Source organism: Aotus nancymaae, unplaced genomic scaffold (assembly GCF_030222135.1).
Source record: "Aotus nancymaae isolate 86718 unplaced genomic scaffold, 86718_ANA_hifiasm-v0.15.2.pri h1tg000059l, whole genome shotgun sequence".
Lineage (NCBI taxonomy): Eukaryota > Metazoa > Chordata > Mammalia > Primates > Aotidae > Aotus > Aotus nancymaae.
Window position 1 is genome coordinate 59,246,822 of NW_026988473.1, and position 25,073 is coordinate 59,271,894.

The 25,073-nt window shown below is 52.5% G+C and overlaps 1 protein-coding gene across 3 annotated transcripts in view; it reads right to left on the reverse strand.

Annotated features, from left to right (window-relative positions):
• Nucleotides 1-22,216, reverse strand: part of ARRB1 (arrestin beta 1) — a 96,756-nt gene extending 74,540 nt beyond the window's left edge. The window contains exon 1 of one of the 3 annotated variants that reach the window (XM_012469652.3): nucleotides 22,118-22,216. In XM_012469652.3, coding sequence (XP_012325075.1) covers nucleotides 22,118-22,137 — 20 coding nt within the window. In that variant the 5' untranslated portion in view covers nucleotides 22,138-22,216. Of the gene's footprint in view, nucleotides 1-9,181; nucleotides 9,522-15,481; nucleotides 15,502-22,117 lie in introns of those variants that run through there. The other 2 variants (XM_012469654.2, XM_064365298.1) reach the window with 2 other exon arrangements.
• Nucleotides 22,217-25,073: the final 2,857 nt, after the last annotated feature.

The following is a 25,073-nucleotide window of genomic DNA, read 5'->3' on the forward strand; positions in this document are numbered from 1 at the left end:
GACTGAGACCTTGACTCTGAAAAAAAGTCACTACTGCCTCTCAGACCCCCTTCCTGTCACACATGACAGAAGCCTGACAAATGTGCACTGAATGAATAAATAGATGAACGAACAATCTGTTACTCATTTCCCAACTTCTAGCCTCTCTTTTCTAGTCTATTTACCTACCCAGCTGCCACGTGAACCTTCAGATCCTGCTGCTCCTGCAAGCTGTGTGGTCTCGGGCCAATTGCTGAATTTAGCTTAGCCTTCATTTCCTCAGCTGCAAATGGGACTCTACTTGGGTAATTAGGAAGATTGAAAGAAAGCATAAGCACAGCTTCTCAGGGCCTAAGGAGAAATCCAGGAAAAACTGTTAAAGGAAAACTGATTTTCCCCTTCCCACTCCACCCCATCACACCCCACACCACCCTAATCCTCTAATCTCTCTCTGTTCCAAAGGCTGCAGGAAAGAGCCCAGCCCCTGGGCTGGTCCCTGGCTATATGTAAATGTTTATGCGAAGCCCAGCCTCCAAGGGACAAGTTATTTGCTTTGCTTGTAATTAATTCCAGAAGGCCAGGCTGGGTAATAAACTCTGCTGAAGAAATATAAACAGTTTGCACAGAGCTCCGAATCTATCGTGAGGCCAAGAGAAAGGGTCTGCTAGGAATGGAATGTTCTCCCCAGTCTCCTCCAAGCTGGAGGCAGAGAGATCACTGAAGGTCAGAACTGAAAGGACCCTTGGAAATCATTTGAAAAATAGCAGCTGGCAGCATTACCTTGTTCCAGGCCTGGCTGAGCACTTGTTTTACATGATACAGCTAAATTCCCATTCTAAAGATGAAGAAACTGAAGCTGAAAGTGGCAGGCAACTTTCCCCAACTAGAAAGCAGGTGGACTGGAAGTTGAACCAGGCTGGACTTCAGAGAAAAAAAAAGAAAAGACAGCCATTCATTCAACAAAAATATTCTGTATCCCCTGTGCCAGCCACTGGCACCTGTTGACACAGCTTCTGCGGCACTTGCATTCCAGCGAGGAGAGGCAGATTTTACACATTGAGGACTAAGTCTAATTTTTTTTTTTTGAGACGGAGTCTCACACTGTCAACGGGGCTAGAGTGCAATGGCACAATCTTGGCTCACTGCAACCTCTGCCTCCCGGATTCATGTGATTCTCCTGCCTCAGCCTCCCGAGTAGCTGGGATTACAGGTGCACACCACCACAACCAGCTAGTTTTTTGTATTTTTAGTAGAGATGGGGTTTCACTATGTTGGCCAGACTGGTCTCAAACTCCCAACCTCGTGATTCACCTGCCTTGGCCTCCCAAACCACGCCTGGCCTTGATTTTTATTTTTTGAGGCAGAGTGTCACTCTGTCGCCCAGGCTGGAGTGCAATGGCGCGATCTCAGCTGACTACAACCTCCGCCTCCCGGGTTCAAGCAATTCTCCTGCCTTAGCCTCTCAACTAGCTGGGATTACAGGTGCCTGCCACCACGCCTGGCTAATTTTTTTGTATTTTTAGTACAGACAGGGTTTCACCATGTTGGCCAGGCTGGTTTCAAACTCCTGACCTCAAGTGATCCGCCCACCTCGGCCTCCCAAAGAGCTAGGATTACAGGCGTGAGCCACCATGCCTGGCCATGTCTGATTTTCTTATCTTGCCCAATTCCTATCTAAGGGGTCTGCCCTACAAACCATAAACTCCATCAGATGGGTTTTATTTAACCCTACATGTGGTGACTTACTTTCCAATCTGACTCTGCCAGTAACAGTATGAGATAAGGCAGAAAATCAGAATATTTTACCCCAAAACATGTTTCCCTGCCATATCTTGAAATATCTGCATCTGTAAACATAGCTAGATCTTTTTCTTCCAGGCCCTTCCAATCCTGAAGAGATTAACTAAAAGTCTAGCACCTTTTAAAGATCTGAATAGGAAATGTTTATCATCTATTATCTCTAAAGGCAGCCACCATAAGACTTCAAAAGAACTTTGGTCTTCACAATCTTTTATCTTAACCTAAGCATTTCCTTGCCATGGATCCCAAGTCTTTAGACAAACTCAACCAACGGTCAACCAGAAAATGTTTAAATTTACCTATAGCCTGGAAACCCCCCCAACCCCGCCCCCGGCTTTGAGTTGTCCCACCTTTCTGAACCAAACCAATGTATTTCTTAAATGTATTTGATTGATGTCTTATGCCTCCTAAAACAAATAAAACCAAGCTGTACCCAAACTACCTTGGCCACATGTTCTCAGGACCTCAGGCCATGGTCACTCATATTTGGCTCAGAATAAATCTCTTCAAATATTTTGCAGAGTTTGACTCAACGGCTCACCAGATAACGATTTGATTAGAGCAGGTGCTAAGTGCTCTGAAGAAAAGAACAAAGCTGCTTATCTAGAAGGGCACAGCCACAGTTGTGGGGGCGATTCAAGCTCTGCAGGACAGAAACCACACAGTAGTGCTCTGGCAGGAGCACACAGTAGGTGTGTTGTAAGCAAGTTTCCAGCTAAAACTTAACACTGTTTTTGTTGTTGTTGTTGTTGTTGTTTGAGACGGAGTCTCACTCTGTGGCCCAGGCTGGAGTGCAAAGGCGAGGTCTCAGCTCACTGCAACCTCCGCCTCCTGGGTTCAAGCGATTCTCCTGCCTCAGCCTCCAAGTAGCTGGGATTACAGGTGCGCGCCAACACACCCAGCTAATTTTTGTATTTTTAGTAGAGACGGGATTTCACCATGTTGGCCAGGCTGGTCTCAAACTCCTGACCTTGTGATCAGCCGGCCTCGACCTCCCAAAGTGCTGGGATTACTGGCATGAGCCACAACACCCGGCCTTAACACTGTTTTCTTTTGGCCCAGTGCAGCTTCTTGCCAATCTGTTCAAGGTGTCTTGAAGTCATTGTGCCAGGGCTGGGGAATGGAATGATCGGTAAACAAAACTCAGTCCTTGCCACCAGAGAGCCCACACCCAATTGGGGGCACAGCCAAACGGAGAAGCGTAAAACAGAAGTTGATAAGGGTCATGCAGCAAGAGAGGGACAATCAGCATGTACTGAGCACCTACTGTGTGCCAGGCACTGTGTTAAGCCTGCATTATCTAATTTAAGCCTTACCACAACACTATGGGGGTGAGGAGAGGATTTTATTAACCCCATTTTAAAGATGACAAAACTGAGGTTCAGAAAGATTATGTAACCGTCTCCAGGTCACAGGCTTAACAAGCAGTAGGGGTGGGATCTGAAACCCAGCCAGACACCATGTTTGTGCTTTGCAGCCCTGCCCCTGTCTTAGGGAAGGACAGAAGCCAAGACTTTGCTGCCGATAAACTCCCCTTCCCTGACTCTACAGAGGGATGCACCGCACCCTGCCAGCCTACTTTCCTTTCTGAGCAGGAAAGGTCAGCTCGGCCTGCCCTGGCACCTCCCCTCAGGCACCAGACCAGACAGACTCCTGACCCAGTCCCAGGGGCAGGAAAAGCCTGTCCAGACTTCCACTCTGCCCCACTCCCCCAGAAGGCCCCATCCCGGTTACAACAGCCCCTTCCCAGGCAAGCTGTGCTCCACTATTTTTTTTTTTTTTTTTTGAGACAGAGTCTTGCTCTTTCACCAGGCTGGAGTGCAGTGGCACGATCTCAGCTCACTGCAACCGTCTCCCAGATTCTAGTGATTCCCCTGCTTCAGCCTCCTGAGTAGCTGGGACTACAGGCTTGAGGCACCACGCCCAGCTAATTTTTTGTGTTTTTTTTAGTAGAGACGAGGTTTCACCATGGCCAGGATGGTCTCAATATCCTGACCTCATGATCTGCCTGCCTCCCAAAGCGCTGGGATTACAGGCATGAGCCACCACACCCGGCCCATGTTCCACTGTTAATAACGACTTTCACTCTCTTGGCCAATCTAATCACCTCACCCCAGCAGCCTGTATCCCAGAGCCTAGTACCAGGCCTGGCACACAGCAGGTGAATTTGACAGACAGCAGGACAGACTGCATCCCAATGGAAGGCGTGGGCTCCCTTGAACCGTCTCCATCCAGCTTCCATCAGTGTCTCCTGAGCTTCCAAGACAATCCTGGGGCTAGACCAGGGAGTTTCACCTGTGGTTCATTATTTTAACCTTTCCAGGAAGGTCTTATCTCCATTGTGCAGATGAGGAAGATTGAAGCCAGAGAAACCTTTCCAGTCCCTAATTTACACAGCAAGTGAAGCTACAGGCTCAGCCTGCCCCAGAACTGGCTCCCCCGGATGCCTTTCAGGTCTTGCTTCTGCAGGGAGGACTCTAACCGATGACTGATCTCTGCTGTGGGATGAGAGCCCCCTGAGGACATGCAGCAGATGTGGCACCAACATCCCAACCCAAAGGAAAACCTGCCAGAGCAGAGCAGAGCAGAGCCAGGCTTGTGGGCCTAAAGCTTATATAGCTTGGAAGGCTTTTTTTTTTAAAAAAAAAAAAAAAAGGAGTACAAAAATATCTTCCTTTTGCAAATTTCACAAAACCCCTGAGCACGTGGACACATTGCTAGGCCTTGGCAAGGGCCCGGGAGCGTGAAGGGCTGGAAGCTGAAGCTGCGTCAGCCTCATGGTGAATCCGCCTCGGGGCTGGAGGAAGGGCCCAGAGGCGATCTGAGCACCACCCGCCTTCACAAAGGCCCTGCCTCCAGCCCAACAGACAGATGAGGCTCTGGAAGACATTCCTTCTTCTTGTTTGGAGTCCTGCAGCTACTTAACCCTCCCTGCAGAAGGTCCAAGTCTGTCTGTCTTTCTCTTGCCATGGTTTCAGAAGAAGCAGATCTTGGCTGGGCGTAGTAGCTCACACCTGTAATCCCAGCACTTTGGGGGAGGCTGAGGTGGGAGGATTGCTTGAGTCCAGAAGTTCAAGATCAGCCTGGGCAAAGTAGCAAAACCCCTCCGTACAAAAAATTTAAAAATTAGCCTGCTATGGTGGTGCACGCCTGTGGTCCCAGCTACTCAGGAGGCTGAGGAAAAGGGATTGTTTGAGCCCAGGAAGTCAAGGCTACAGTGAGCTATGATCGCACTATTGTATTCCGGGCTGGACAACAGAGCCAGGCCCTGTCCCTGATTCAAAAAAAAAAAAAAAGCAGACTCAGCTGAGTCCAGGATCTGCAGGGATCTGCTGCTCCCAAGGGCAGCACCGCCAGATTTCTTTGTGATCCTGGGGCACATCCCCAAGAGGAGCCTTCCATGCCTGGGCTGGGATCCTGGGCTGGCAAGGGCAGCCCTATTAAAAACCCCATCTCCAAACAGGTGTAGGGTATGATACAGTTTACCAAATGTTCCCACATCCACATCCCATTTGGCCCACACAACAGCCCTGGAGGTATGTGCAGGGCAAGCTTTATTGTCCCCTTTTTATAGATGGGGGCAAAAAATGAGACATACTGTGCACCTATGATGTACTAAACATGCCAAGGGGCTTTCCACATGTGACAACTCACAGACAGCCAGTGAGAAATGAAGGCTCACTCTGTTTCTGGGCCTGGGCCTGAGAACAGGCCTGCAGCCCTGCTCTCCCATCTTCCAGCCCATGCCTCTGCCCTGTCTCATCTCAGTCTGGTATGGACAGCTCAGAAGGCAGCAGGCAGGCATGCTGAGACTCAGTGGGCTGGGGAGGGAGAGGCCTCCAGCTGCCAAGGCGGAAGAACAGCTGAGGGCTCAATATATTAATAGAATCAAAAAAGTGAGAAGGAACCATGCCCTCTCTGGATGTGTCTGAGGAAGAGCACATGGCCCTTGGGAGCTTGAAACCTGTTTGAAAGCTATCATCAGCCAGGCACAGTGGCTCACATCTGTAATCCTGACACTTTGGGAGGCCAAGGCAGGCAGATCACAAGGTCAGGAGATCGAGACCAGTCTGACCAATAAGGTGAAACCCTGTCTCTAGTAAAAATACAAAAATTAGCCAGGCGTGGTGGCCTGTGCCTGTAGTCCTAGCTACTTGGGAGGCTGAGGCAGAAGGATCGCTTGAACCCCAGAGGCAGAGGTTGCAGTGAGCCAAGATCGTGCCACTGCACTCCAGCCTGGGTGACAGAGCGAGACTCCGTCTCAAAAAAAAAAAAGAAAACAATCACCTTACAGACTCAGAGCCTGATGTCCTCCCCACACCCTGCCAAGCCGCAGATGGCCCCATCCCCACCTCCCATTGTCCATGTGCTGGGCCTTCCAGACCCTTCTGCTGACTCCTCTCAGTGCCCAAGGCAGTCACCTAGTGCTTGTCCTGGCCTGTCTAAGTCCCATCTCTGTCCTTCACTAATAATTAATTCCTGGATATACCTATTCTACAAATCTTTATGAGAAGGTGCTGTAGGGTGACCCACAGTCCTGATTTGTCCAGGAATGAGCTGAGGAGTTTCCTGAGATGCAGGACTGAGACTGTCCCAGGAAAATCGGGATGGCTGATGACCCTCATGTACTGCATGCCTGGTCCTGGGCTGGGCGCTAAGGGCACATTGAGCTACTGGACATGGACACTGCCCTCAAGAAGCTTCCAGTTGAAGGGTGGCTACCACTCAATGAGAAACCACTGTCAAAGGCACCTGTTCAGCCCCTCACACATATGACCCACCACCACCTTATGGGAGGAATATTATCACCTCCATGGTATGCATAAGAAAACTAGGGCTCAGAAGGTGGCACAATGTGCCCAGAGTCAGAGCTACAAGTGACATGCCAAGATTTGAAGTTGACCCAATGAAACAAAGAAAGGAAAGGGCAGTTTCCAGCATGCACATTATGGAGATAGAAAAAGATAGACATGTTTTAGTTAATTCATTTTTGTAGCTCCAGTGGCTGGCATGATCTAAGTATTCAGGAAATGTGTGAAGGGAGAGAGGGAGATCTAGGCCTTGTTTAATTATCTCCAGGCTAGGAGATTCCATCCCCCAATTCAAAAGCTATACATTTCCCTTTTCAGTCAGTTTCAGACCAGGCATGTTGGCTCACACCTATAATCCTAACACTACGGGAGGCTGAGGCAGAAGGATCACTTGAGCCCAGGAGTTTGACACCAGCCTGGGCAACACAGTGAGACCCCACCTCCACAAAGCCTGCAGTGAGGTATGATCACACCACTGCACTCCAGTCTAGGCAACACAGCAAGATCCTATCTCAAACAAGAAAAGAAAAGGGAAAAAAAAAGTTTCAATCGTTTTCTTTCAGCACCAGGACCAGAAAGGAAGTGAGAAGAGGGAAAGGATGCTTCTTCTTTAAGTCAGCAGCTCAGGGCTCACTTCCTCCAGTGAATATCTTCCCTGACTCATTCGCCCACCCAAGTCTGGCCCCACACTGTGCCAGGCCCCAGTCAGGAGCCGGGAGTCCAAGAGATAAAAGATACCCTTGAGCAGAGAGGGAACTGACATGTCAGCAGTCATCTACAACACAAAGTGCCATCCCAGAAGCCTGCATGGTGCTAAGGGAGCCAAGAAGAGGCCATTCACTCTGCCTGGGCAGGGAGCAGAGTCAAGGGAGGGCTTCATGTCTAGAGCTTCATTGAAATGTCTTTTTCTTTCTTTTATTTTTTTTGAGACTCTCTTATTGCCCAGGCTGGAGTGCAATGGTGCCATCTCGGCTCACCTCAACCTCCTCCTCCTGGGTTCAAGTGATTCTCTTGCCTCAGCCTCCCGAGTAGCAAGATTACAGGCATGCGCCACCACGCCAGGCTAATTTTGTGGTTTTAGTAGAGATGGGGTTTCTCCATGTTGGTCAGGCTGGTCTCGAACTCTCAACCTCAGGTGATCTGCCTGCCTCAGACTCCCAAAGTGCTGGTATTACAGGCGTGAATCACCATGCCCGGCCTGAAATGTCTTTAAGTTCAACCTGAAAATATAAGGAAGATTTCACTGGAAAAGGAAGGGCATTCCAGCTAAAGAGATTGGCTTGAGCAAAAGCACAGAGGTGTGAAAAGTACAAAGACTGTTGAGGAAGATCCAAAAAAGTCAGTGCAGCCAGGTTGTTAGCAGTGTGGGGGGGACAGCCGGGGAAGGAGCGTGGAAGGAACACTAGGGACAGATCCTGAAGGGCCTCCAGTGCCACTAGCCAATGGAGACTTTCCTATAGGAGATCGGAGCAATAAATCAGGTTTTAGGATGGGAAGGATATGGCCAGATGTGAATTTCAGAATCAGAGGATGACTTGGAGGGTTGGGACTGAGCAGAAAGAGAGCAACTAGAAGGCGGCTGTAATGGTCCCAGCCAGGCGTGGGGCTTGATCGGAGCCAGTGGCTGTAAAACGAGAACAGTACTTTGGGAGACATGTCTCTATCACCATTCAGTTTGGATCCCCTGAACTGGGGCTGCCCATGGGAAGAAATGGGTTTCTCTTCTCCAGGGAGCTCGGCCCACCCCCATCCAGCTCTACACTCAAAGGGAAGTCGAGGCCAGAGCAACCCAGGTCTGTCTGTGCGCTGGGTCAGGGCTCAGCGTAGGGCCGGGTCATGGTTCTTTGAAAGTTCTTCCTACTACAAAGTTTACTCTGCAAATGGTGAACATCAGAGGTGGCTGGATTGTTTCAAGTATGCATACTGAATCACTGCTGATGAACAGTCAGCGCTGGGAGAAACCACGATGCATATTAACCACTTGATTATGGTGTGTAATCATCTTTGTCATTTTTAGAATATCAAAAAAAATCTGTTGCAAAAAAAAAAATCTGCTTATTAAGTTTTAAAATGTCTCTAGGTTCCTCCCAGTACCCTGGGGCTATACAGACCCATCATAAAATCAACCAGTGATGAGCCCTGCTAATGTGCTGGGTGCTTTCATTAGCACAGCTGTAACAGAGAAAGGATGAACACATTATCCCCAGAGGCTGGAAAACTTTCCTACAGACATGCAATTACTGGTAGAGGGGAGGTGAGAACCCCAGCCTGCTGCCTCTCTCCACCACTCCACGTGGCCTCAGTGTGCGCAAAGATAGCCCTCCAATCTAAAGAGACTAGCGCACACGTCCCCTGGCTGCCAGCCCCAAAGCCTGGAGCTGTTTCTCCTAAGACATAGTTTCCCAACTGTCTCATATCCATGGGCTCCTCTGGGAGCAGCCATCAGACCTCTGCAGTGTCTCCTGGGCTGGAGGAAGCTTTGCTCTCCAGACCTTCAGCACAGTACACCCTGGTTTCCAATGCAGATTTGCTGAGCCCAGTGTCTCCTGATATGCCCACCACCTTTTCTTTCTCCAGGCCAAAACACTCACTGTGATGCCATGGGACAGAACTTTCACTTTTCACCCTGGTTTTTTTTGTCCTCAAGCAGTCTGCATTCCCAAACACTCCTTACTGACAGCAGATGAAGCCAGTGCCTGACACTGTGCCCGCACATAGTAGGTTTCTCAAGTCTCTGCTGAAGGAAGTCAGTCCTGGTTGAAAACACAAGTCACAGAGATACCACCAGGAAGAGTATTACCTCTGGCTGAAAGGAATGCACTTCCCAACCTGCTCGAGGGTCCCTCCTTCTGGGGAGCTGCCTCTGATCCTTAACCTCTGGCCCTGCTATATATAGATCCCCACTACCCCTTTTTTTTTTTTTTTTTTTTTTTGAGACAGAGTCTCACTTTGTCATCCAGGCTGAAGTGCAGTGGTTCAATCTCCGCTCACCGCAACCTCCGCCTCTCGGGTTCAAGCAATTCTCCTGCCTCAGCCTCCTGAGTAGCTGGGATTACAGGCACGTGCCACCATACCTGGGTAATTTTTTGTTTTCAGCAGAGACGGGGTTTCACCGTGTTAGCCAGGATGGTCTCGAACTCCTGACCTCGTGATCCTGCCGCCTCTGCCTCCCAAAGTGCTAGGATTATAGGCATGAGCCACCACACCCGGCCCCCACTACCCCTCTTCTGGCAGTTGTTGTGATCATCTATTTCCTCTCTCCCAATACATGTGAGCAGCATGAGGGCAAAGACTTGTCTGAGTCCTCTTCGTATTTCAGGTGCCCAGCACAGGGCCTGGGTGTGGCACAGAGAGAAAGCTTTGTTCCTTGGAACCTCCTCGGGAGGGCAGCGGTGGCCTAACAGAAACAATATAAGCTACCTTGAAAACCCCTAGCCCGAGGTCCCGAGAGGTAGTGTTCCACATCTTGAGGTTCCTTGCCACCCAGAACCCGGGAAGGCCAGGCCCCCAACCTCAGAGAAAGGGCAGTCTCAGATGGGAGGCAGAGCACAGCTGCTCCATAATCGCCTTCCCACTCAGAGAGAGACACACCACTGGGACAGGCCAGGCCAGCGCTTCACTTCGGGAGATGCCTTGCATGGAGGGAGAAATGTTTGTGGAATTGAATGGAACAAACTGTGAAATGCTAGCTATTTGTTCCTCTGGCTGCAGAGAGGCCAGTTGCCCTCTGGGGGCAGTTTGCAGTCAAATTATCTCAGGATGTGGCCTGTTTCCTCTAATGAGGCTTCTCCCTTTTGCAGCTCTGCTCCCAGGAGGGTTGGAGGGGACAGTCGTCAGAGCCAACCCCAGAGGCCTGCACTGAGGAAGCACACAGGGCTCACCAACCCACAGGGCGTGGGCCAAAGCAGGGGGTGCTCCCCACGACCTTCTGGGCCCAGCAGTTCTGAGCAAAGCAGCACCTCCTCCAAGGCCCCTCTGGGTAGACCTGGGGGAAAGGAGCAGGGAGGCATGCTCAGTTACATAACCAGCTGCCTTGGAGTCAGAGGCCCAGGCGTGTCTCAGCCCGGCGCTGCCAGGAGAGGCTGTGGGGGCTAGGGGGTCTTTCTTCTCTTTTGCTGCCTCCTCCAGACCTGGCAGACCCTGTAGCAGGCACTGCTTTCCAAATGCCTGAGCTCCAAGCAGGCACCTCCTACTTGGGGTTGGGAACCAGGAAGGCTGTTGTTTTCTGAGTGTGTGAAACAGTGGCCTGCTGGCTCCCTTGGCAGAAAGCCAGGCTCAGGGCTCTGCACAGGGGTGAGGGTTAAGAAAGAGGAGCCTGGGGCCAGGATGCCAAGGGACTTCCCTCCACAACCGCCCCCAGCTTCCTGCTCCCCAATCTCTCCCCACTTCCTCCTAGAGAATGGGCCGTGGGTGAGGGGCCCCAGCTGCCCTAGCACCACACTGCTGCTGCTGGCCCTGGGCAATCTCACTTCCCTTCCTGCCCTCCTTAGAGTTTCTCATCTGGCTGGCACAGCCTCCACCCCCACGCACTCAGCTGTGTGCACAGCCCTAGACCATGGAAAAGAGGGATGAAAGAGGAGGGAGGGGACATGGGAGAGGCAAGGAGCTGAGATCCATTCTTGATCTTGAATTACAATGGCTTTTTTTTCTTTTCTTTTTTGAGACGGAGTCTTACTGTGTCACCCAGGCTGGAGTACAGAGGTAAGATCTCAGCTTACTGCAACCTCTATCTCCCAGGTCCAAGTAATCCTCCCACCTCAGCCTCCCTAGTAGCTGGACTACAGGTGTGTGCTACTACACCTGGCTAATTTTTGTATTTTTAGTAGAGGCGAGGTTTCACCATATTGCCCAGGCTGATCTCAAACTCCTGACCTCGGATCATCTGCCCACTGAGCCTCCCAAAGTGCTGGGATTATAGGCATGAGCCACCACACCCAGCCAACAATGGCTTTTTATGAAGCCCTTATCCTCTCTGCCCACAGCAACCCCATTAATAATATTATTATACCTATTTCCCAAAGGAGAAAACTGAGGCCAGAGAGCTTAAGACCCAAGCTGAAGGTCATGGAGCTAGCAAGTGAGGGGTAGAGCAGAGTCTGTCTGACTCTGAATTCCAAACTCCAAACCTCCTGGCTCTAGCTCTGGGAGCCCCTCCTCCACACACTCTGAGGGTGCTACTTGGGAAATTCCAACACAGATGGAAATGACACTGCTCAGCTCTGGGGCGGGAGCTCTGGGCCTTAAAAAGTCCCTCCCCGAGGACTAGTTTGGGAACCACAGGACAGTCCCGAAGACAGGACCAAGGCTCAAGGGTGGGACATGCTTGGGGAGGACGTCCCCAAGTTGCTGCTCCCAACTGTCTTCCCTTCCGACCCAATCTCAGGCTGGATCAGACTCCTACACTCTCTGCCACTTCCAGAAGGCAGGGTTGCCAGAGGCCAAGCTGTCCTGCACAGAACTATGCTGCAGCTCGTGTCCTCTGCCCTCCTAACTAGAGAAGGAAAGGGTCCTAGGGAGCCTCTGGCCAAAGCCTCTCCAACTTCCTGCTTGACACATGGAGAAACTGAGGCCCAATCAGGAGAAGCAGCTTGCCTATGGCAGCACCGGGACAGTGAAGAAGTGGGATCCCTGTCTCCCAGGCCAGAGCCCCTGCCCTCCACTCACCCCACTTGGGTGCTCTCCCCAGACGGCACCTTTGGCCATCTGCCTGTCCCTCTCCCTGCTTCTCACCCTCCCTCTGCACTTCCTGCTTCCCTCTCCCAGCCCTGCTCTGCAGACCCATCTCTGAGCCTCCCCTGTTACATCTCTTCCCAGCCTCACCACCCCACCCCCCTTCCCTGTGCTCTGGGCCAATGAACAATGCTTGGGTGGTTTAATTAGCTGAGTATGACCGCAGCCTGCTGGATGCAGTGCCCAGAATTCTGTCCCCAGTAATTAGGTGGGTTCTGAGTACTTGCCCGGTGGGGAGCCGATGGGGAGCTCTGTGCTCTGCCAGCCAAGGGAGGCTGTCCAGCTGCATAAAGAGCTCCTTGATCACTGGTGGGTCATCGGAAACCAAGGTCCCCTCCTCAGGCCAGGTCAAACCACACTGGAGGGACTGCAGCCAGACCCAGATGTCCAGCCTAAGGAGGGACTCTTTACTCTCCCATGTCACTGCCCACACCAGGGAAAGGCTCAGTACATGACTGAGGATGAGGATGAAGAATGCAGCGTGCCCTCTGGAGCCCAGGAGAGAATGGCTCCGTGGCCGGGGCATCCATTTAGGAAGTAGGATTGGAACAAGCAGACAGAGCTAAGGTGGTATTCGAGACAGGAGGAGCAGCAGAAACAAAGTCCCAGAGGCAGGAATGAGCCACCAATCCCCCTGCCAGATAGCTCTGGTTTTTAGAAAATACATTCTCCCAGCAAGGTAAAGCTGGACATCCAGTAACCTCTGCCCTTTACGTCGCGAAGAATAATCTAATTCCTATGGCTCTGGGCTACTTTTGAGATATTTTGAAATCAACAATGATGTCCTATGGTTCTCACTAACCACACTGTACCCCCCAGCCCCCAGAATATCTCCTCCCAGTGAAACACCTTGGCTGAACAAATATTGATGGCGCTCAGTGGCATGCCAGGTCTGCACAGGTGCGGGAGACAAGCAGATCCAGGCCAGGTGCTCTTGAAAAGTTCTTGACCTCACAAAAGGACATCACGAGTGAGCAAATAACCAGGACCTATGCAGGGAGGGAGGAGGGAGTGCTGACAGAAAGAGACTACAAGAAGGTCACAAAGTACTGGGAATCAGTGAGGGCTTCCCAGAAGAAGAGGTGCATGTATGTGACCCAGGCCTTGCAGGATGGAAAAGGTGTTGTATGTGGTTAAGTCAGCAATCAGATACTGAAAGCCAACGATAATACAGACTTGTACTGGGGCCTTAGGAGACTCAAAAAATGAATTAAACAGGGCCCTTCCCTGGGGAAGCTCACAGCTGGGTAAGGGAGGCAGGCCTGGTTCGAGAGGTCATATAAGCATAACAGCCACATAACACTGACCTTGCATGGGGACTTTCTTTGCTTTATCTGACTTAATTTTAACTCAATTCTCATGACCACCTACTATCCCACTTTACAGATAAAGGAGCCACAGCAGCAAAAGGGTTAAGTAATCATGGAAGCCACCCAGCTGGTAAGTGTCAGCGCTGGGATTGGAAACCAGGAAATCTGGTTCTTCCAACAGCCTAACCTCTATGCTAATCTGCTAATAATCCATGCTAATCAGATCACCGAAGGGGCTGCAGGAGGCCAGAGGAGGCCAGAGGAGCAGCAGAGAAGGCTTCCTGGAAGAAGGGCTCCTGAGTTGAGTCTTAAAAGGAAGAGAGGGAAGGGCGTTCACGAGGAGCAAACAGCCCGAGAAAAAGGCCTCCTACTGGTTACTCCAAATGCTTTGTTTATTTTTAATTTTTAATTTTTAATTTTTTTTTTTTGAGGCCGAGTCTTACTCTGTCACCCAGGCTGTAGTGCAGTGGCACAATCTCCTCTCACGGCATCCTCCGCTACCTGGGTTCAAGTGATTCCCCTGCCTCAGCCTCCTGAGCAGCTGGGACTACAAGCGCACACCACCACACCCGGCTAATTTTTTTTTTTTTTAAGTGGAGACGGGGTTTCACCATCTTGGCCAAGATGGTCTCGATCTCCTGACCTCATGATCCATCCGCCTTGGCCTCCCAAAGTGCTGGGATTACAGGCGTCAGCCACCGCGTCCAGCCTATTTTTAATTTTTTTAACCATATTTTATTTTATTTATTTTTTGAGACAGAGTCTCATTCTGTCACCCAGGCTGGAGTGCAGTGGCACAATCTCGGCTCACTTTCCTATCCTGGGTTCAAGCGATTCTCGTGCCTTAGCCTCCCAAGCAGCTGAGAATACAGGCGCATTCTACCACGCCTGGCTATTTTTTGTATTTTTAGTAAAAACGGGGTTTCGCCATGTTGGCCAGGCTGGTCTCAAACTTCTGACCTCAAGTGATCCGCCGCTTGGCCTGCAAAGTGCTGGTATTACAGGCGTGAGCCACTGCCCCGGACCTGCTACAGATGCCTTATGTCCCTGGAGGTGAGCATGGCTGCTGTTCAAGGACGTGACCCCATGGGAGACAGCACCACCCTTTCGAGCAGTAGCCAATTCCTTCCTGGCCCTCAGCACTCAACACCCGTCCCCACCCAGGACACACTCCCTGGTGGTCTCAGTCCCACTGATCTGTGGCAGAGGCCTGAGTTGCTCAATCTTCCACTTTGGCCACCCAGAAGAAAAGCCACTCCCAGACCTGCTAGCAGAAGGGCCTCTCAGATGATTTGACTTCAAAGGGACAGTAGGACCCAGATAGGGTGCATGTCATGCCCAAGGTCACACAGCAATAAGTAAGCAGTAGAGCAAACCTCTGAGACCCTTCTGAGATGGCGAGCCCCAGCAGTCTACTCCCTACTCCTCCCCTGGCCCTATGCCAAAACCTGTCCATGACCATTGCACCAGGCTGGGGCAAGGGTGAAGAAGGAACAAGGCTGGCAGAGATTTGCTTGCCCTCTGTCCTCCAACCCTCTGTTCTCCAGCCCCCTACCAAACCAACCCCCTCTGACTCAAACCACCCCTGGGATGGACCCATCCTGCACACGGGAAGGATGAAGGGAGGGTGCCCAGGAACCATCTGAGATGATACCTGTTCTAATCCCAGGGCTCACTTGGGAGACAAGGCCCCAACCTCAGGAGCCCCCAGCGTGATGGGGAAGAAGGAGTTCAGTTCAGTTCAGTTCAACAAACCTCTGCAAGGCTGAGGGAAGAGTGTGGCTGCACAAGGACCAAAGTGAGCTGGCTGTGGGCTACAGGCCCAGGGCCAGCATGAAAGGGACCTCCTACCTCATCCAGGATCACACTGAATGGCTGAGACATCGCATCCTGCCTCCCGCTGACCCGACGTCAGTCATAGTGCCCACACTGCTGGAGGCCCTTCAGACCAGCAGATCCCTCTGCAGGTGCAGGGAGATGGAAGTTCAACCGCGGCCTCAGCCAGGTGCCACCCAGCACAGGCAGAGGAAAAGGTGTTCAGTTCCTGCGGTGACCTTAGTCACACAGAACTCTGGGGACCTGTCTGGTCCAACTCCCAGGGGCCTCATCTGGCACCAGGTCTCCTGAGAAGGAACAAGCAGTTCTTCTGGAGTGGGACTAAAGATGGGGCCAGTCCCAGGAAGGAGGAGGCGCGTCTCCAGAGAGATGACCCTGCCAGGGCTCCTTAGGGAAGGCGGGAGGGGGCTGAGACAAGAGAGTCCTTTGTTACTCTTGCAAAAGTAGCCACCCCGTCCTGCCAACCCCCGTTCTCCAACTCCCTACTAGGACTCAAGCCACCCCTGGGACAGGACCCATCCTGTACATGGGAGATAAGGACGCAGGGTGCCCAGGGACTGTCTGAGGTGATACCTGTTCTAATCCCAGGGCTCACGGGGAGACAAGGCCCCAACGTCAGGAACCCCCATTGTGATGGGGGAGGCATCCTCCTTCAGAAGCCTCCAGCCTGAGGAGGAAGACATGGCTCCCACTTGCAGAGGCCAATCAGATGAGGGAGACCCAGGCCTTCTGCTCAGGCGCCCCTTGCTAATAGGGGTGGTATACCCCTGTCCCTCAGGACTTTACAATCTGATGGAGGAATCAGGACCCCACCCCTCTCTCCTGAGGACTTTGCCTATGTGGGAAATACTGCTTTCAATCTTAGGGCCTTTCACTAATGGGAAAGGCCTAATTTCAGCACTTAGGGAGTCCCTGGGCCAATTGCAGAGGCAAGAAGGGAAGAAAAAGTTCAGTCCAGTTCAGCAAACCTCTGCCAGGCATCTCCTGGGAAAGCAGACCCAGCAGTGGGTAAGGAAGCATCAAATGGGAAACAAAAATAGCCCTGAACCACAAGGAGCTTACCAGCTGGGGAGCTCACTCAGCCTGAGGTATGAATGAATAAGCAAGTACCTTGAACCACCCACTCCGGCATCCAAGGCCTGCTGGCCAGGGCTGCCCCTTCCTCCACAGCCTCACTCCTCACACTCCCACACCTGCTGCACCCAGTATCGGCACCTTGGTCTAGGCTCTTCCTTCTGTCTAGATCTTTCTCATACTCCAGCACCCAGCTCAGAGGTCACTTCCTCCAGGAAGCCTTCCTCCAAGTCCCCCACCCGAGTCAGATGCTCCTTCTTTCTGGAGCCAGCACGTTGCATGTCTTCCCCAAGACCAGCTCACACTTCACAATCCCTCAGCCTGAGCCTGAAAGGACAGCACAGGGCAGTGGTCTTTTGCCTCTGGACATAAGGCAGAAGGCGGGGGTGGATGAGATAAAACCCTCAGTTCCCATACCCACAGTCTTCACTGCCCCCAGCCCATGGCCCCACGCCCTTCCTCCGAGAGACTCCAGCCTTGCTCCAGGCCATGTAGAAAAGCAGGGTCTTCTCCCGCTCTCCTCTGCTCCCTGTAACCTAGCTTTGCCCTCCCCACTCCACCAAAACCCCATGCCACCAGCTACTGCCTTCTGGCTGAATCTGAGGGGTCTTGCTCTAGCTCAGCCTCTGTGGGTCTGTCCCTGCTTCTTTGGCTCCAAGAACACGGTCTTCCCTCAGTTTCCTCCCTCTTCTCTCCTGCCCAGGCACTGGTGCTCTCAAAGGCTGTGGCTGTCCCTAACCATCTCTTCATACTGTTATCCGTCCTCCCTACGCAACGTTATTCATCCACACTTCCAAAGCCCTGCCTCACACCCTGATCCCTACCCCAGGATCCAGACCCATCTACACAGAAGCCCCCTGTGTCCAGCCTATAACAGACTGCCCTGGCTCCCCTACCAAGCTGCTCCCAGCCCTGCAGGCCGCAGCCAGATGGTCGGCACGGGCACTCTGGCAACAGCGGAGGATGGCCGGGCGGAGGCAGGACCTCACTTGTGGTGTGCTGACTCCCAGCCTGCTCTTCTACTGCTACCACCCCAAGGTGTCAGAAGCCCTGGAAGTGGCAAGCCCACAACTCAGGGCCTCTGGACTCATGCCAACAGGAAGCATAGCCTCAGGCAAGGAAACCCAAACTTGGGAGAAAGAAAGCTGTGGAGAAGTCTGAAGCCCAGAGGCTGGCTTGGAATCAGGGATCAGAGACAGTGGGCCAGGCTTGATGCACCACTCCCAGCAGCCCCACGAGCAAGCCTGGCCAAAGCCACAGGACTTCCCCATGTTCCAGCCAAGATGGGTCACACAGGGCTTAACCACCAAGAGAAATGACAGCCAAAGTTCACAGAGAGCTGGTGGTTACATGTCCCCATCACCCTCCTTTCTCTGAAAAAAGAAGAGTTCATAAACATATGCAGGAAAGGAAATTCCACTCCCTTCCATTGCCTCTCAGGAAGTCCCTCCTGTTGTCTAAATCTGATCCTTCATGTTGTCTGTTGAGTTAGTGGGAACAGCAAGGCCCAGAAAGGGTGCACAACCTTAGGCTGGGAGCTGCCAGGGAGGCCAACTGTGAGCCAGACAAGGCCCCCTCACTTGGGCAAAGCGTCGAGTAGCAGAGAGGGCTTTGTGGGCCAACAGGCCTGAGTTCTTATGCCTGCTGGCTGAATGACAGTGGACAAATACTTACTCTCTCCTAGTCTGTTTCCTCATCTGCAAAATGGGGACAACAAGCCCCACATTACCAGATTACAGCTGAATTCATTGAGATTATGTGTGTAATTCTAACACACACCAGATACCAGGCAAAGGGCCAATCAACCAGCAAGATTGATGGACTCCACCTCCTTATTCATATTCATATTTCTCAGCTCTATCCTCTCTGCAGCCTAAGTTCAGAGCGCGAAGCCTTAGTTATCAGGTTTCTCCCCAGCCTCCTCGCTGGTCTCCCTGCTTCCAGGCTTGCTCTTCCCATCCATCCTCCTTGGCGCTGCCAAAGACATCTCTCTGAAATGAAAACATCTGCTTCCATCCCTCTGCTGCCTCACACTCTTCTCTGAATCACCATCCACTTCAGAAGAAAATGCTCTCTCCTTAGCCTGACATTCCCAGGCTGCTGGTGACCGGCCTGTGTTTACCTCTTAAGGCTCACTGTCATCCCCAGCCCAGGCCCCGGGCTGCACACCTTGCTTCCTGCCTCCAAGCCATTGCAGATTCTGCACCCTTGGCCAGGAATGTCATTCCCAATCCCACCCCCTTGGCCTCCTCATCCTTTCAGATGAAGCTCAGTGGTTCTAACACCACCTCCTTTTCAGGAAGGCTTCCTTGGCCATGCTCCCTGCCTGGGCCTGGGTTGGGGACTTCTCCTTTAGCCTCCCACAACACATGTCATCCTGCTTTATAACCACCTGCTCTGCTCTAAATCCCTGGAGGACAGTGTAGACTCCTCTCTGAATCCCCAGGCCCTGGGCACTCAGAAGGTACTCATCAACATTTGTTGAATGAATACAAGATTGTTCCCAGAGCACCTTACAGCAACCATCATACTCCTGCCCTGTAATTAACCCTGTCCAGGTATTTTGTTTTTATTTTTTCACTCTCTCAGGCTGGAGTGCAGTGGCATGATCATGGCTCACTGCAGCCTTGACCTCCAGGGCTCAAGTGATCCTCCCACTTCAGCCTCCTGAGTAGCTAGGACTACAGGCATGCGCCATCATAATCAGCTGATTTTTGTTATGTTTTGCAGAGACGAGGTTTCGCCATGTTGCCCCGGCTGGTCTTGAATTCCTGAGCTCAAGCAATCTGCCCGCTTCAGCCTCCCAAAGTGCTGGGATTACAGGTGTGAGCCACCATTTGCAGCCCTGCCCAGGTATTTGTTTTAACACTTATTTCCCCTTGGCCCTGGGAGTTCCTAGAGGGCAGTGACAGTTTCTGATTAATTGTCATTATCACTCTCATATGGGGGTGCAATTCCAGATGGAGTGATGGATTCGATAGTTCCTGATGTTCAGTTTTCGATATCTGCAGATTCCTCCTCTTAGTCATAGATAAAGTAGAATCTCATGGCTTACGGAAAAAGAAAGGGTACAGCCCATTCCTAATTTTGCCCTTCTCTTCCAAATTACTTGGCAAACCGTCTGAAAAGGGAGAGAAAGTCCTCATAGGACTGCAGGAGAGTCTGAGTGGGAGATCAGGGCCACCATCAGGTGGGTTTAGCCAGGCCTTGGCTCTAGACTTCAGGCAGTGCTTTTACCCCTGCCCAGCAAAGTCAGTAAGTATACAAGGGGAGCCCTAAAATGGAATTATTGATAGCTCCAATTTACAGATGGGAAACTAAGGTCCAGAAAGGTAAAGGCAATTGCCCTATGTCCCAAAGGTCCACCAGTGGGTTCAAGGCAGGGCAGGGGGAGTCATGGAAAATACCCTGGCCTCAGAGACAGGGTCTCCAGCAGGTGCCTGGAAGCCCATGGTGTCCTCATCTTCCTGACAATCCATGTCAGCAGGACAGCAATGACACTTATCCCCCAAGTCACAGAGAGATACAGAGAGACCCAAGAGAGGCTGAGTCACCCAGATCACAAGGCAGCCCAGGAAGGACAAGGGAGGGGAGAATGGCTCAGACTCCCTGCTATGCCCTGCAGGAAGAAAAGCCCGACCTCGTGGGTCAAGAGGGTCTTAATTTCGGGGCAGATGGATGTGGCTAGGGAGGGAGTCACACACCTTCCTCCTGCAGACAGAGGCCTAGGTCACAGTGCTGGCCAGCCAGCTGCAATGGGGACTAACCATCGAGGTGCATGCAGACACACCATGATCTTCTGCAGTCTCCCTCAAAGGTCTGGGCCTCCAGCACAGAGCAGGGCACCCCTCCCTGGCACATGAGGGGCCTGGCAGTGCCCTAGGGCCATCCACAGAAACATGACCAAGTGGACTCCAGCCTCTGCCCTGCCTCTAACCCATCTTGACCTTAAACAAATCACATGACAACTCTAACCCTCTGGTTCCTCTGCTAAAAAACAGGAAAAGGAAAATTAACCTCCTGGAAGAGCTGTCTGGAGGATGGCTGGAAAGTACTTTCTAAACATTAAGAGCTTAAGTTGCCTCAGAGCCTCAGTTTCTTCCTCTAGAAAATGAAAATAATCTCTGGAAGCCCTTTCTCATGCTGTTGAGAGAGAGCCTTAGACGGCAGTGGGTGAGAAATGGCTTTGTCAGTGGCCCTGAGAGGTGGTGCCCTCTGGGGTGGTCTCTCTAGTCTGTTAGCTCCTTCGGGGGAGGAAGGGGCCTTGCACATCTTTGATCCCCCACAATATGCCTAGTATACAGCAAGAGCTCAATAAATAAATGGAAACGAGGAGAGGGGAGGGAAGGGAGGAGGGAGAAGTTGGACACAAGAATAGGAGGGGAGGAAGACAGAAAACAATGAGAAAGAGGGGTGGAAAGGGGTAAGAAGGGGACCCCAGGGAGAGGCTATTTGCAGACTTGGTGGGTAGGGAGGGCAACGGGGAAAACAGGATGACAATGCTGAGCCCCTGAGGAGTGCTGGTCCTTTCTGAAGGGCTGCCCCCAGGGCTACCCTGTTCTAGCCCCTTCCCCTTTTATCCCAGTTTCCCCTTTCAGAGGCATAGACTGACTCTTTCTGAGTCTTTCAGGCCAGGTTCCAGGAGAACAGGAGGGGTTCTCCCAGCCCTAGTTTCAAAAGAGCTCCTGGCCAGCCACTCCTCAGGAGGTCAGAGAAAAGGGAGCAGAGTGCATGGATGGGATCTGGATGGGATGGGATCTGTTTTCCCCAGGCTGGGGGTGGCGGGAGTGCTCTACCCTGAGTGATGTGTGTATTTCCACTTCTGGCCACGTGGGGCCTGGAGCATGTGTGTCAGCGGGCCTCGGAGCTGGCAGCTTGTGCCTGTTGGGTGCCAGTCTTCGCAGGCATCAGTCTGATTGTGTCTGTGGGGGTCAGTGTTGGTGTGGCTTTGCGCTCCGCTGTGTTGGTGAGACGTGCCAGCAGCACAAGTGTGTGTGCCAGTGAGGGTGATGTGTGTGCCAGCAAGGGTGTTTGCTACAGCGAGTGCAGGTGACAGTGTGCATATCAGTGTATGCCCACACGTGTATACCAGCACTAGGATGTGTTAGAACTGGTGTGTGAGTGTGACCTGTGAATGCCAACAAGGCTGTCAGCAAGAAAGTGTTGACTGAGGCGTGTGTGATGGCGTGCCACTGCGTGTGATGAGCGTGTGCCACCAGCTGCCAGTGTGTGCGCCAGCATGCATGTGCCACGGGTTAGTGTGTCCGTGCGTGTATTGTGTGTCAACCTGCCTCCGTGCGTCTCTGCGTCTGCTGGCCAGTGCTGGGTGTCAACGAGCTGCGAGTGTGTCCGGGCCAGGAGTCGCGGCCCACATGGGGCGGCCTGGCCCTTGCCCTTTAGTCTCCGCCGCCCACGGCCCTGCCGGAGACCACACAGGAGACCTCGGGTGGAGGAGAGCGGGTACTTGATCCCAGGGTGGCCCCGAATGCAGAACCAGGACGCAATCAGAGCCCCCGCCCGTGCCCTCGCCGAGGTCGCCCCCACGCGCCCCGCGCCGGGCGACCGCCCTGCACTCACCGTGTCCCTTTGTCGCCCATGGTCCGCGACGGCCACAGGGAGGTCCGCGGCGTCAGCGCCCAGGCTGGAAAATCCCCGGCCAGCAGGAGGAGCGCGGGCCAGCCCGCTCCCGGCTCCCTGCTCCGCCTCCTCCGCTCTCCCGGCCACCGCCGCCGCCGCCCACGCCCCCGGTCCCCGCCCGCCGCCTGCCGCCTGCCGCCTGCCGCGCGGAGCCGCGCAGCGCCCGGGCCGCGGCCAGGGGCGTGGAACCACGCGGGGTGTGTGCGTGTGTGTCTGTGTGTGCGCGTCTGCGTGTGCGCGCACCGCCCAGCGAGCCAGGGCAGCGCGGCGGGACGCGTCAGGGCCCCAAGGTCGGCGTTTGGGGGTGTCTCCCCGGGTGCGCGTCCTTGTGTGTGAGCCTGTGTGTGTGTGTGTGTGTGTGTGTGTGTGTGTGTGTGTTGGTGGTGGTGGTTTGGTGTCTGTGAGGGCGCACGGCTGTGTGCGGGCCCTGTTAGGGAGTGTATTGGTGTGGATGGAGGAGTGTGCACGTCTTTGTGCAGTTGTGCGTGTGTGCGCACGGCCGTGGGTGCGAGCGCGCTCTCCCGCGCATGCCGGGGCAGCCTTTGTGTGTGAGGGTGATTGGAACCCGAGGGTCTGGCGACCCCGAGGCCGCGCTCCCTGCCGCGCCTCGCTTAGCAAAAGACCCCAGGATGTCTGGCAAGGCCTTTGCCCTGTGCTCCACCCTTCCCCATCCCACCCCACCCCACCCCACCCCCTTCTTCTGGAGAGATAACACCCAATCACCCAACAGGGACAGGAAGAAGGGGTGGAGGGGGCAGTAGACGGCCTTGACGCTGGGGAACTGAGCAGAGACCAGAGGCTAGCAGGGGCTGCCGGAGGCCGCCCGGGAAGAGGAAGCTGCGAGAAGGGAGAAGAGGCGAGAAAGGAAGAAAGCAGAGCTGCTGGCCTGCTGCTGCGGCCGGGTAGCACGGTGGAAAGCGTCCATGCCCAGCTCCATGGCCTGCTGCGGGTGACCCTGTACACCAAGCTTCTGAGAACCAATGTCCAGACCTGTAAAGTGAGGATACACTAATATCAGGCTGCAGAACTGTTCATAGGTTGAAAGAACTCGCTTGTGTTTGCTGGCCTCCCCTGAGTACCTGCATACAGTAGGTGCCTAGCAGATGTTAGCCCACTCCTCTGCAGGCTTCTTGATGTCCTGTGAAATCTTGGTGGGGACCCTGCTTTGTCTGAGGTGTCTTCCTGCTTTGCAGGTAGTGGGAAATTGTAAGGTTTTTCCCACACCCTCACTACTGAGATTTGGCTAATTAGCCCTGATAGGTCCCTGGTATCTGAGTATTAAGGGAAAAGGAAGCTATCATTTACTCTGATGATGTTGTAGGTATGCAAACATCTCCTGTAATTATGTCCAGAAGCAGTTACCTATACTGTTTATATGCAGCATAATTACTATAATTACGTCCAGATTTGGCAGAGGAGCAGGGGGAGGCTGATGGGTAGGCAGGGTGGCCCACCTCTGGGCAGTGTTAGGATCTAGAGAATATGGATGAACCCTCCTCCCAGTCTTGGCCTCTGGGCTTCACCCTCACCCCCACGGGGAAAGAAGAGGAAGCCACCTGTTGTTTCTGCAGGGGTCAGAGATCCGGAAAGGAGCAGACCAGACTCTTCCTTGATGACAGGAGGTCACTAACCAGGATAGCGAGGACAGGTCCCACCACGATTTGCATCAGTTTCCCCACTTATAAAATAGGTTTGACCAAACCAGATGATCTCCAATGGATCTCCTCATGCTGATGCCCAAAACATCTAAATTTATTTATTTATTTTATTTTATTTTATTTTTTTGAGATGGAGTCTCACTCTGCCACCCAGGCTGGAGTGAAATGGCATGATCTCGGCTCACTGCAAACTCCGCCTCCGGGGTTCAAGTGATTCTCTTGCCTCAGCCTCCCCAGTAGCTGGGATGGCAGGCACCCTTCATCATGCCCAGCTAATTTTTGTATTTTTATAGAGACAGGGTTTTACCGTGTTGACTAGGCTGGTCTCGAACTCCTGACTTCAGGTGATCCGCCCACCTTGGCCTTCCAAAGTGCTGGGATTACAAGCGTGAGCCACCGTGCCCGGTCCTAAATTTTAAAACTCATGCAAATTCTTCATTCCACTAAATATTCGTATTTGTTTTACTGTAAAAATGATGTTTTTAATTACTTCCGAGCAAAAGAAACAGTCCAGAAAGATGCATCAGGTAGTTTCAGGTAACCCCTCCCTTCTCACTGCTTGGAAAGCAGGGCTCTGACATTTAGGGACACTGAACAGACTGGTAGACTGTGGAGTCAACATGCAGGATTCCAAATACTGGACATCCCCACTGGCCTGTAAACTCCATGAGGCGGGGCTGTGGTGCTACTTGATACAAGTCTATGACATAAGTGCCCTCTTCCCTTTTTCTTTCTTTTTATTCCCCCCCTGTTGAGGTCTCACTGTCACTTAGGCTGAAATGAGCTATGATCACGCCACTGCAGTCTCCAACTCCTCACCTTAAGCTACCCTCCAGCCTTGGTCTTCCAAGTAGCTGGAATTACAGATGTGCACCACTACACCAGGCTAATTTTTAAATTAGTTTTTGTAGACATGGGTTCTCACCATGTTGCCCAGGCTGGTCTCAAACTCCTGGCCTCAGGCGATCCTCCCACTTCAGCCTCCCAGAGTGCTGGATTACAGGCATGAGCCACCATGCCTGGCCCTCTTTTCCCTTTTTTATAAATGAACAAACTGATATTCATAGAAATTAAGTCACATGCCCAAATCCATAGCCTCCTCTGGGCCTTGCCTATGACCTATCCTCTGACCTTCTCCCAAAGGGGAGAAGCTGATATAGAAATCAAAGTAGAAACTATGATTTAATTTACTTTAAATTCCAGTGAAGGAGCAAGGATGGCAGAAGAAGAGTCAAGAG